General features: G+C 52.5%; 1 protein-coding gene across 3 annotated transcripts in view; it reads right to left on the reverse strand.

The window, feature by feature from the left end:
* ATP2C2 (ATPase secretory pathway Ca2+ transporting 2) overlaps positions 1 to 12632 on the reverse strand; it is a 77137-nt gene that overhangs the window by 8219 nt on the left and 56286 nt on the right. For all 3 annotated transcript variants that reach the window (XM_027513899.1, XM_027513897.1, XM_027513898.1), the window contains exons 12-20: positions 10378 to 10502; positions 10133 to 10230; positions 9427 to 9528; positions 8544 to 8633; positions 6369 to 6470; positions 4435 to 4591; positions 2191 to 2361; positions 827 to 924; positions 684 to 734 (exon numbers count right to left, since the gene is read on the reverse strand). In XM_027513899.1, coding sequence (XP_027369700.1) covers positions 684 to 734; positions 827 to 924; positions 2191 to 2361; positions 4435 to 4591; positions 6369 to 6470; positions 8544 to 8633; positions 9427 to 9528; positions 10133 to 10230; positions 10378 to 10502 — 994 coding nt within the window. The remainder of the gene's footprint in view (positions 1 to 683; positions 735 to 826; positions 925 to 2190; positions 2362 to 4434; positions 4592 to 6368; positions 6471 to 8543; positions 8634 to 9426; positions 9529 to 10132; positions 10231 to 10377; positions 10503 to 12632) is intronic.

Here is a 12632-nt window from a genome sequence, read left to right on the forward strand (position 1 = left end):
CCCATGGTGTGCTTGATTTTTTTCAGTTGACAACCATTAACAAAGAATAATCAGTTTGTCCCCATGTGAATCCATGTCATGCCCAACAGGTATTAATATTTTCTTTGAAGAATGACTGGTACAGAGATTCACTCTGTAGAACTAAAAAACCCCCAAGTAACACAGAAGAGAAAAACACAAGCATTAAAGAGCAACTTTTCAAAGCATCCGTGTATAGGAAAAGCACACGTCTGCAGGAGCCTCTCACTCCAGCCCTCTTGTTTTTGAAGCACCGTCACACCAGTTCTTCCTGGGCACTGCTGTGGGCCAGGCAGCTGTAAAGGCTTCACGGGCTGGCTTCATTTCACCCTCTTCTCTCCTGCCTTGTGAATTAGCTGGTATTGCTCACATTCTCCCCAGTTTACAGATGAGGAAACTAAGGCCTGGAGTTAATACACCAAATTAATACACCAAGAAGCACCCGACTAACCAAGGCTGGCCTCTGCATTCCTCCCTTTCCACCACCCAGTTCCCACTCCCTGCCTTTGGTGGACGCAGCACAGGGCCTCCCCAGTTCTCCTCTCCCCAGAGGCCGGGGCAGCTGCCCTGGGGCCCCCAATGGGCCACCCGTGAGCAGAGCCGCCACCCGCCCCCCACCTACCTCGAGCTGTGCCCCGAGGGACCAGAAGAGGCGCATGACTGACCTTGATGATTTTGAGTTTGTGCTTTGGGCTGGTCCTGTAGAAGACGGACACCTGGAGCCGGAGCCGGAGAGGACAGAGCATCAGTGCTGAGGACCGGGCAGCCCCGCCCTGCCCCCGCCGGCGAGCCCCGGGGGGGACCCCACCTTCCCGATGTGCTCGGCCAGCTCTCCCTGCTCGGCGCTTTCCACCTCTTCCCCGGACATGGCGCTCAGCTTCCCATTGCACAGACCGACGTTCCTTCCTGGGACGGGAAGGGGATGGTCCCTTCTGAGGGCCTGAGCCTGTGGTCCCTGCCCTCACCCCTCACTGCGCCTGCCTGACATCTGGCCCTTCCTTGGCCCCTGGGAGAAACAAGAACAAAACCACCACCGCTCCAGTTGGAGAGCTATGCTGCTATGCTGTGCGTGCCCGCAGTCGTGTCTGACTCTGCGGCCCCGTGGACTGCAGCCCGCCAGGCTCCTCTGCTCCAGTTGGAGAGCTATGCTGTATGCTGTGCGTGCCCGCAGTCGTGTCTGACTCTGCGGCCCCGTGGACTGCAGCCCGCCAGGCTCCTCTGCTCCAGTTGGAGAGCTATGCTGCTATGCTGTGCGTGCCCGCAGTCGTGTCTGACTCTGCGGCCCCGTGGACTGCAGCCCGCCAGGCTCCTCTGCTCCAGTTGGAGAGCTATGCTGTATGCTGTGCGTGCCCTCAGTCGTGTCTGACTCTGCGGCCCCGTGGACTGCAGCCCGCCAGGCTCCTCTGTGCATGGGATTCTCCAGGCGGGAATACTGGAGCGGGTTGCCACTCCCTTCTCCAGGCGGTCTTCCTGACCCAGGGATTGAACCTGCGTCTCTTGCGTCTCCCGCACTGCAGGCTGATTCTTTACCCCTGGCCCCACCTGCTACGGTATGTGACCTTAATTCCATCCACAGAACAAACTGGCAACAAAGGCCTGATGATCCCCACTTTAGAGATGAGGCAACTGAGAGGGAGGTGGTTTTCTCAAGGTCACAGGGCAGGTAAGTGCTAAGACTGGACCTGCCATGGTTCTTTCTGTCTGATTCCAGAGTCTGAGATCTTCCCCCAGTGCCAAGCTGCCTCAAGACAAGAGGGGGAAGAAGACCAAGGTGCGACACCCCTCCCAACAGTAATAAACGCAGTAGGAGGAGGAGGGGGGAGCTGGTCCTCTGCCGAGGAAGAGCCTGAGGGTCAGAGTGGCTCACTGGTTTGCTCAGGGCACATGGCTAGTGGCACAAGGCAGACTGGGCCTGTGGAGATGAGGTGTGATCGTGGGTGGACGGACAGCCCGAGCACACAGAAGCTTCTCAGTGCGCTTGAGGTCCTTCCCTCTTTGGGAGAACCTGCTGACGTTTGAGAGACAAACACCCACTCGGGCGGTGGGATGTGGGTCCTTGAGCCTCAGAAATCTCTCCCTAGCACGTGGAAGGCAGGCGTGAGCTCTGCTGACCAGGTCCCTCGAGGAATAAGCGCTGGTGGTGGCCCGTGCCCTCCACCCTTCCCTGGGTACCTATCGCCAAGGCCGTCTCCAGAGCATCCCCCGTTATCATCTTCACGGACAAGCCCGACTCCGAGAGAACCTGGACTGCTTCCTTCACGCCAGCCCTGGGAGGGTCGATGATTCCGATGAGACCCAGAAACGTCAGCTTCCCCAGCTCGGGCCCGGAGGCCAGGGCCAGCACTGTGGACAGAGCAGGAAGGTTTGGAAAACTTTCGTCCCCAGTCGGCCCGGCCCCCACCGCATCCGCGAGGGGCTGGGCCCTAAGTTCCTGGACCACAGTGGGAAGGGAAGGTATTCTCAGTGGTCCTCAGGCCCACGCAGGGCAGCAGCTTTTGACAGCTCACCCACGATGGGGAGCAGGGCCAGTGACAACACGTCCCATGAGAAACGGGACCCTGTCCACCGGCAGTGGTGTCCCACCCAAGGGAAGCGGCCAGGGGAACGTCTGTGGGCTGGCACACGGGATGTTTCGACAGCCTGCTGTCTCTAATTGCTCTGCCCTTCTTGGTCACTGCCAGCAGACTTGGGGTGGCAGCTACCAAGTCACGAAAAGTGTGCGGGAGGAACACAGGTGAGAGGACCATGTTTCAGCAGCACAGAAGCCAGGCCCAGCTCGGGACGATGTTCTGAGGAGGGTGCTGTGAGAACTGACCTTACTGTGTCACCTTACTGATACTGGAGGGAGGCTGTGGCCAAGAAGTTTCAGCTGTGACCCCTCAGTCATCAAACTGTGCTGGAGATGCAGGGGGTGCGTACCAGTGATGCTGGGGACATGTACCAGTGATGCTGGGGACATGTACCAGTGATGCAGGGAGCGTGTGCCAGAGATGCAGGGGGTGTGTGCTGGAGATGCAGGGGACGTGTACCAGTGATGCTGGGGATGTGTACCAGTGATGTAGGGAATGTGTGCCAGAGATGCAGAGGGTATGTGCCAATGATGCTGGGGGAGTGTGCTGGAGATGCAGGGGGTGTGTGCTGCAGATGCAGGGGGCGTGTACCGGTAATGCTGGGGACATGTACCAGTGATGCTGGGGGCATGTGCCAGAGATGCAGGGGGCGTGTACCAGTGATGCTGGGAACATGTACCAGTGATGCTGGGGGCATGTGCCAGGGATGCAGGGGGTATGTACCAGTGATGCTGGGGGCGTGTGCCGGGGATGCTGGGAGCGTGTGCTGGAGATGCAGGGGGCGTGTACCAGTGATGCAGGGGGCGTGTACCAGTGATGCAGGGGGTGTGTACCAGTGGTGCTGGGGACAGGTACCAGTGATGCAGGGAGCGTGTGCCAGGGATGCAGGGGGCGTGTACCAGTGATGCTAGGGATGGATGCTGTGGATGTGTACCAGTGATGCTGGGGGCGTGTGCCAGAGATGCAGGGGGTGTGTGCCGGTGATGCTGGGGACGTGTACCAGTGATGCTGGGGACGTGTACCAGTGATGCTGGGGGCGTGTACCAGTGATGCTGGGGACGTGTACCAGTGATGCTGGGGACGTGTACCAGTGATGTTGGGGGCGTGTACCAGAGATGCAGGGGGCGTGTGCCGGAGATGCTGGGGGTGTGTGTCAGTGATTTGGGTGCCATGCCTCCCTTCCTACCTGCCCTGCTAACCTCTGTCCCAGAGATCTGCCACATCCTCACCTTCAACACTTGTCAGTGAGCTACTAGCAATTTATAATTCCTGCCCCCTGCAAAGAAAAACTAAGGCAATTGAAACCAATATAGCAAGCCAAAGCTGCTCAGTTTCCCCTGAGGGAGTACACATGTTCCAGAGTGTTTTTAGACACTTTCTCTGATAACAGACAGGCTGGCACATGACAGCAGGGAGTCTTACTTAATGTTCAGCCCATCAGGGAAGGTGTCGGCTCTGTGCAGCAAGCTGGAAATGGCCAAGAAATGAAATGTCTGTTCATTTACAAGAACCGTGGCTTTTCCTGAAAGCAGGCCTTGAGGAAGATGACCAATTAGGAAAATCAACGTTTCTGGGGCGGCCTGTTCACATGTCTTAGAAAACTCAGGACCTCTCCTCGCACACACGAGGTACATCTGGGTTAACGGGTGTCATCTGGCAGCTAGGATGTGGAGGGCATCCTATGTTTCATCTGCCCAGGAGGGTCCACCCTGGCTTTGCCCCCATCAGCGCTCTACCTGACGCCCCTCTGATCATGATCGTGTTGACCAGGGAACATGCGTTATGACCCTTGAGAAGTCAGCATCCTGTGCGGACTCAGCGTAGGGCTGGGAACACAGCCACTGACCTCGCAGGCCCAGGGATCCCATCTTCTTCTCCTCCTGCTGGCAGAAGGCTCGCTGCTGGGGCGTCAGCGGCAGGGGGATGCCCCCGTGGTTGTACATGGCGCAGTAACGAATCACCTCCTCAAAGGCCCCCTTCATGAAGTACATATCTTCCCGCTCCTTGGAAAATACAGAGGGAAAAACATTGGCAGTCACTGCCTGCTTCAGCTCCTGGTGACCATCACCTCGTCCACACGGAGGTGTTCACGGTGGAGTCATTGATCTGTTTCAGTTAACGATGATGGTCTGGGATAAATGACCCCACCGGGAAGAGAAGTTACAGGAAGTCCATGTGATGGAACCACACGCAGCCCAGAGAGGGCTGATCTGTGACCCGGACACCCGCCCCCTGCATCAGGGCCCCTGGTCAGTTGTTGCTCAGAGCATCCACATGTTTCATGAACTGGTCATATCCCAGCTTTTACATGTGTGACTGACTCCTAGGTGTCCAGTTCAGGGAGACTTCCAAGCGAGGGAGGCACCATGAACTTGGCTTATGAGGATGAACCCAAATGAGCAGCTGACCCTTTTCTGGTGTATCTGTTAGGCTCTGTCTCCCCTAGACCGTAAGCTCCAGGCGGCCGGTGCCTTGTCAGTATGACCCCAGCCCTAGCACAGCGCCCACTTGCTCATGGTAGACAGTGAAGGCACTTGTATGCACTGACACGGAAAGCTGTCCCAGACATCATTTAAGGGAAAAGAACAGACTACACGCACTATACACAGCAGGACCTTCTTTAGAAACTACCACCCCACGTGTTGCTACCTGCACCTGCAGACTCTGGAAGGCTCGATCTCTGACTGCTGAGGGGCATAGTGGGGATGGGGGGTGGGCAGAGAGAGAAAAGGGGCAGGACTGTCAGAAGGGTCCACTTTTTAAGTCACATTTCTATCATTTTTTTTTCAATGAAAATATATTATTATTGCCTTAGGGGGAAAATAAGATTTGAAGGTATTACAACATTGAAAAAAGTCCAGAACGCCTCTTAAGTACCAGGAATCTGTATTATACTCGTCCACTCACGGCAAAGACCTAGGATAAGCTGGCCGAGCTGCCTGCCACCGTGAATGAGATGGAAAATCTCAGCATAGACAAGACATGGCAGGTTCCAGCAAGAGCAGAAAGTTTGGAGCAAAAGATGGAAGGCAATAAAAATCTTTTTAAAAGAGAAAGAAAATGTTTTGTTTTGTTTTTTTTCAGTAGAAGATCTGAAAAGCTACAGAAAATGTAAAAAAAGGGGGAGGGGGAAGATAGGGTGGGCTGTCTCACCCAGGGATAGCTGGTAAGAGCTTGGTACATATTCCCCTTGGTGGCTTAGAACATACATGTGCACACACACGTGAGGTCATCCGTCTATGGTGGGCACGAGGGGTGCGTCCCGGATCGTTCCCCCATTGCAACAGTTACATGAGCTCATACGTGTAAAGAACCCAGCATGCAGCAATGTGACAAAAGGAGCCCAAGTTAGCAACGGGCTCAGCGTCATCAGTAGGAGCCTGTAGTCACTCTGGTAGGAATTACTCAGTCACTGTACGGCAGGCCGCTGAGTCTCATACCTGAACTTGCATCAGAACCCCCAGCAAACACAGACGACTGGACTCCACCCCTGGAACATCTGATGCTGAGTCTGGGGTACAGCCTGAGAATCTGCATTTCAAACAAATTCCAAGGAGATGCTGCTGCTGGTCTGGGACCCCACTTTGAGGACCAGAGATTCAGAAGACAATCTCGAAAGTGGCCCCAAGATACTCAGAGCTTTCATCGCCATCAACTGTATTTTCACGTCTTCGGATGTCATAGAAGCAGCTGGGAACTTGAAACTCATCTCCTGACCTCTGCATTTTGCTTTGCTGGGGTGGGGGTGGGGGCTGGAAGGGGGCAGAGAGACAACCTCACCTCATTCTTGGAGCTGCACTGAACTGCCATCCACTTCTGCTCCGAACTGAACGGGATCTCTTTCTTTCGGATGTATGAATCTTTAGTATCGCCTAAGTCCATCTGGGATAATAAATGGGATGTTTTCAGTGAGTCATCCTAAACCAATCTCTATGCAAAGCTCTGTCCATTTAAATTATTCATTATTCAAACCACCTCGGGCAGATGAGAAATCCAAGCGTTTAGGTCACGGAGAAAGGCCATGGGGTTTCTGCCAGGAGGAATGTTTCAGACTTGAAGAGCTGGCAGAAGGAGCCCCTGGGAGTGGGTGCGGGCGGCCAGCCCTCGGGTCCCTGCCAGTGACGTTCAATTGATCTCTGATGCTTTCAGGTCAGTTCCTGGACAGGCCTGAGCCTCTACTTCCCCAGATGTAAACCAACCCTAATGCATCCCACTGCCCACTCAAGGCGTGAAAATGGGTCCTTAAGGGGTGAAAAAATCTAGTCCTTTTATGTATAAAGCACACACAAAAAAACGCATACAGTATAGGAACAGACATGTAGTACATCTGTGACATTAAATACCTGTACTCCTGCCTGTGTTAGTTGCTCAATCATGTCCGACTCTTTGTGACCCCATGGACTGTAGCCCGCCAGGCTCCTCTGTCCATGGGATTCTCCAGGCAAGAATACTAGAGTGGGTTGCCATGCTTCCTCCAGGGAACCTTCCTGACCCAGGGATCAAATCCAGGTCTCCCGCATTGCAGGCAGATTCTTTACTGTCTGAGCCACCAGGGAAGGGTGGTGGGAACCTCCCTGGTGGCTCAGTGGTTAGGCCTTCACCTTTCAAAGAAAGGGGTGTGGGTTCCATCCCTGACTGGGGAGCTAAGAACTCACGTACCTCGAGGCCAAAAAACCAAAACATAAAACCGAAAGCAATGTTGTAACAAATTCAATGAAGACTTTAAAAATGGCCCATATTTAAAAAAAAAAATCTCATGGAGGGAGTGATTAGGGGAAAAACACCTTAAAAGCCTCCTAAGAGGGTGCTTATTTAACTTATATGCAGAGCATATCATGAGAAATGCTGGGCTGGATGAAACATAAGCTGGGATCAATATTCCTGGGAGAGATATCAATAACCTCAGATATGCAGATAACACCACCCTTATGGCAGAAAGGGAAGAAGAGTTAAAGAGCCTCTTGATGAAAGTGAAAGAGCAAAGTGAAAAAGTTGGCTTAGCTCAACATTCAGGAAACTAAGATCATGGCATCTGGTCCTATCACTTGGTGGCAAATAGATGGGGAAACAATGGAAACAGTCAGAGACTTTATTTGGGCGGGCTATAAAATCACTGCAGATGGCGACTGCAGCCATGAAATTAAAAGACGCTTGCTCCTTGGGAGAAAAGTTATGACCAACCTAGACAGCATATTAAAAAGCAGACACGTTACTTTGCCAACAAAGGTCCATCTAGTCAAAGCTATGGTTTTTCCAGTAGTCACGTATGGATGTGAGAGTTGGACTATAAAGAAAGCTGAGCGCCGAAGATTTGATGCTTTTGGACTGTGGTGTTGGAGAAGACACTTGAGAGTCCCTTGGACTACAAGGAGATCCAACCAGTCCATTCTAAAGGAAATTAGTCCTGGATATTCATTGGAAGGACTGATGCTGAAGCTGAAACTCCAATATTTTGGCCACCTGATGCAAAGAACTGACATTTGAAAAGACCCTGATGCTGGGGAAGATTGAAGGTGGGAGGAGAAGGGGACAAAAGAGGATGAGATGGTTGGATGGCATCACCGACTCAATGGACAGGAGTTTGAGTAAACTCTGGGAGTTGGTGATGGACAGGGAGGCCTGGCATGCTGCAATCCATGGGGTTGCAAAGAGTTGGACGTGACTGAGCGACTGAACTGAAGAGGGTGTCATGGGTTACGTGTATCCCTAAAGACACATTGAAGGTCTAACTCCCCAGGGCCTGTGATGGGGTCTGATGTGGAAATAAGGTCTTTGCAGGTGTGACAATGTTAAGATGAGGTCATTGGGGGAGCTGATTCCGGTATGACTGGTGTCCTTTAAGGAAGAGGACCCGGCCACGTGAGGACCTGCCTCACTCAGACAGGACCTTGAATCCCGCTACTAATCCGGCTCCCAGTGAAAGAACTGCCCACGCGGACAGCACAGACCTCCTACCTTCATTGCCAGGGCCACCAAGGCGCCCTCTGTTGGCTGCCCCATCACGGTGTTTTTTCTGATGATGGCGTTGTTGGCAACACAGCCTGCCTGCAAAGCAGGGAGGGGTTTCTGAAGGTCATTTGTTAGTATTTGGAGCTGCACCCGTCGGGGTCCTGGGCGCGCTCAGGCATGTGAAAAGGTCCAGCCCTGAAGGCCTGACCAGTTTTTGGGGCTGGGGTGGGAGGGAGGGACGAATTTACTCTTCAAAATGTGCCAGAGTCCCCACAGTGCAAAAGCCACACAGTAACACTGGGTTGACCAGAAAGTTCGTTCAGGTTTTTCCATCACATATGAATGTACTTTTCGGCCAACTCAATAATTTACTGACTCAGCAGAATGCTAGCTGTCACAAAGCCATCCTAAGGACTGAGAGTGGGAAGGCAGGCAGACTGGGGGTCACGCGTGTGAGGCCCCGCTGACGGGGACACAGCCTTCTAATCAGGGTGACGAAGGGTCTTGGGATCAGACTGTGGTGACCACCTCGCGAACACACTGTGACCCACTGAGCTGTACTCTCTGCAGTGGTGAATTCTGTGGCAGGTGATCTATTGCTCAATTTAAAATAATAACTGAAAAAGTAGAAACAGCTAAGAAAGGAACACGGGTGAATGCAGGGGTGTGCGGGGAGGGAGCAAGCAGCGGGAGCAGGGGCTCCCAGTCCTTCCCTGACCTCCCACCTCTCCATCTCTATCTGGGCCGTTTCCATAACCTGACCCCTGGGGTGTGGCCCAGTTGTCACCAAGAACCAGTCGGTCCAACTGCCGTCTCTATCTGCAGACAGAACCCATCAGCTCTGTTCAAGGCGCGTGTTTATCTCCACGGCGGCACTCTTGATGCTTACCTCCACTAACTTCCCCACCGAGACGTTGGAAAACTGCTTAATGACTTCCTTGGAGGGTAAAAGGCAGACAGTCCCACTGCCGTTGTAGCCAACTCCGCTGACCTGCAGGGCAAAGCCGCAGATAGGGGTGTCCCTGGGAGGCAAAGAGTCGCTTCCCTGGCTGGCACTATCTTTTTTCTGGGGGGAGGGTCTACCCTTGAGGACAGGGTCCCACCACGAGCAAGGCTTCAAGCATGACCGTGTCCCCTGCAGAACTAAGTATTCATCAGACACCCAGTGCACTTCAGTATTGCAACAGGGCGTCTTGCAGTCAGTAAAAACTATGGCTGTGAAGACCAAATAGTAGCATATAAGACTGCTTATGTTCTAGAATGGGGGTGGACAAGCTTGTTATAGAGCCAGACAGCAAATGTTTTAGCCTTTGAAGCCCATACAATCTGAGTCGCAGTCACTCAGTGGTTGGCGTGTGAAAGGAACCGTGGACAGTGTGCAAACCACCAGGTGTAGCGTCATGCCAGCCAGGGGGTGGCTGCCTTCCATCAGTCATGCTCTTGCTATTTGTATTAATGGCAAGGAAACTGTCCAATAACCCACATTTATGTCTTCCTTATTGTTTTCTGGAAGACTTTGTGTGCTTTCTCTGAGAAGATAAAGGTCTGGCAGGGCACTCCTTGGTCTCAAACCTTATGAATTCACATGGACTCACCTCGGCATGGAGCCCATCAGATGTTACGAGTTGGGTGACAGTCATTTCGTTGGCAGTCAGAGTCCCCGTCTTATCGGAACAGATGACGTTGCAGCAACCTGGACAGGAAGACGTCAGAGTTGATGGGAGACAGAAGTCGTCACCATCAACTCTCAGCCTTACGAAACACCCAGGTTGAATTATCATGGCACCAAGAAGCCCGTTCAGTCCAATTTGTAAGAACTCAACCAGCGGGAGCTCCTTACCTAAGGTCTCCACGATCGGCAGCTTCTTCACAATAACTCGCTTCCGGGCCATGCGCAGCACTCCCAGGACCAGCGTAACTGTGACGACGATGGGCAGGCCCTCGGGGATGGCGGCCACAGCCAGGCTGGATGGAAAAGGCCAGACAGGTCACCTTTAACACACACTTAATGTGATGTGAAGTCCAGCTGATGTTGATCACGTGTTTGCCCGGTGACGCTCACCTGTGGGTTCTCCACCTCTCTGTTCTATTCTCTGCTCCCAATCCCATGATCCACCTGCCTCCTTCTTCAGTGTCCACTGCTCTGAGCTTTTCCCCTGCAAAACCCTGTTCTCCTATCAGACATCCACACTTTAGTGTGAATTAGTCTGTCCAACATTTTGCCTGTTTAAGTACTTTTGCATTTAAATTGTTGCTCTTATGAAAGTTTTGGACCCTTGAAAGACATTTCCAGGATCACACAATAAGTGGACTTTTTGGGTTCAGAAAGTCCCTGGGTTATCTAATGGTTTAGACAGTTTCTGTGAGAAACCAGACAAGGACATGAAAACTGGGGGAGATGACGTAACACAGCGATGCCTTTGCCTAGCTTAGCAGGTTGTTTTGGTGTCTGTTCACTTCCCCCTCCCCACTCTTTCTGTACCACGTGACCCCACCCTCCACAGTTGATTGGATTAGAGGTGAACATGTGACTCAAGCTGAACCAATGAGCTCCTCCCTTGGGAATCTGCATTGGAAGCACAGAATCCCCTTCCTGTAGCAAGTGTTGTGTCTTGCCAGTGACCGCAGACCGATGGGGGAGGCTCTGGAGGGGGGGCAGACTGCAGAGCTGTGCAGTGAGCGTCACCACACCACACCCAAAGGGCTCACCCTTTGCACAGCAGAGGCCTGCAGGTAGTCAGTAAATATTTGCTGAACACACAGGAATGAGTGAATTCATGGCAAGTGCAAGAGCCCAGACACACCCTGGCCTCACACATACTGAGCGCTCTACACAGGTGGTCCATAACCAGAAAGCCCGGCTGCCGATGTCCATCCAGCCAAGCCACGCACGGCTGCAGTATTTCATCAAACCTGAGGTGCTGTTGATTAGAGAGGGCACCATTATCTTGTGCGTCACTAAAGAAAGGAAAAATACTGCCCATTAACCGACACAGTGCTTTCTTATCACCTCACTTGTGAGAAGCAGTCTGACTGCAGAGAAGGTAAAAAGTGAAAAAGAGTGTACATCTTAGAAGTGAGGAAATACGGTATGAACGGCGATCTTTTACCCGGAGACAAAGACGCATTCAGGGGAAAGTTACATAAACCAAGGTGGCAGAGTTTGGTCAAGAGACTGTTCTGGTTTCTATGGTGACAGCAAGAAGGTTCCTTGGTTTTATGGCATGGGCTGACAAGACCAGCTAAGCAAACATTTGCGAAGGGTTATTGCCAGCCCTTCCCTCCTACATGGCATGGGAAGGACATTGTGTGTGTCTGGGTGCTTTTGTCATAATAAAAAAATTAACTGGCAAACTAATAAAGATTAGGCTAGACCAGGAAAAGCAAGTGGACCTTGGCTCATCCTGAAGGTCCCCTGCAGCAGAGGGAAGCAGGAAAAAGTTTTTAAAAGGATGATTCTTGGGTTATTTGTTTTGGAGAATCTCTTGCACGCTGGCTATCTTGCCATTTCTAACTTATGATTGAGAGGTTCTGAGTGATTTCACTTCTGCTAAAAACTGAAGAGTCTTGGGACTTCCCTTGCTCCCTCCTCCATACCTCTGCCCAGCCAGTCCCCTCCCCATGTGGTCCTGTGGCTGAGACTCCGGGCTCCCAGTGCAGGGGCCCCGGGTTTGATCCCTGATGGGAGAACCGAATCCCACAAGCTGCAACTAAGAGTCCACACGCTGCGGCTAGGAGACCCGGCACAGCCTACGAAAGAAAGGAGTGCGGAAAACAAAGCAAAGCTGAAGAGCCTCGTTGTTCCCAAGCCACAAGTGAGACAAAAAGACTTGGTTTTCTTTCGAGTTTACTGGAGATAGAGTGCGATGAGTGGGGTGAAAGGAGCTGTTAAGACCAGAAATCAGAAATAACCTTGGGGAGGGACTTCCCTAGTGGTCCAGTGGCTAAGATGCCACACTCCCAATGCTGGAGTCCTGGGTTCGATCCCTGGTCAGAGAATTAAGACCTGGTACAGCTAAATAAATAAATAAATATTTAAAAAAAATCACCCTGGGGAGGTGGGGTTGGGGTGGACGTAGAAGCCTATTCTCTTAC

The sequence above is a fragment of the Bos indicus x Bos taurus genome, chromosome 18 (assembly GCF_003369695.1).
Source record: "Bos indicus x Bos taurus breed Angus x Brahman F1 hybrid chromosome 18, Bos_hybrid_MaternalHap_v2.0, whole genome shotgun sequence".
In the NCBI taxonomy this organism is placed as follows: domain Eukaryota; kingdom Metazoa; phylum Chordata; class Mammalia; order Artiodactyla; family Bovidae; genus Bos; species Bos indicus x Bos taurus.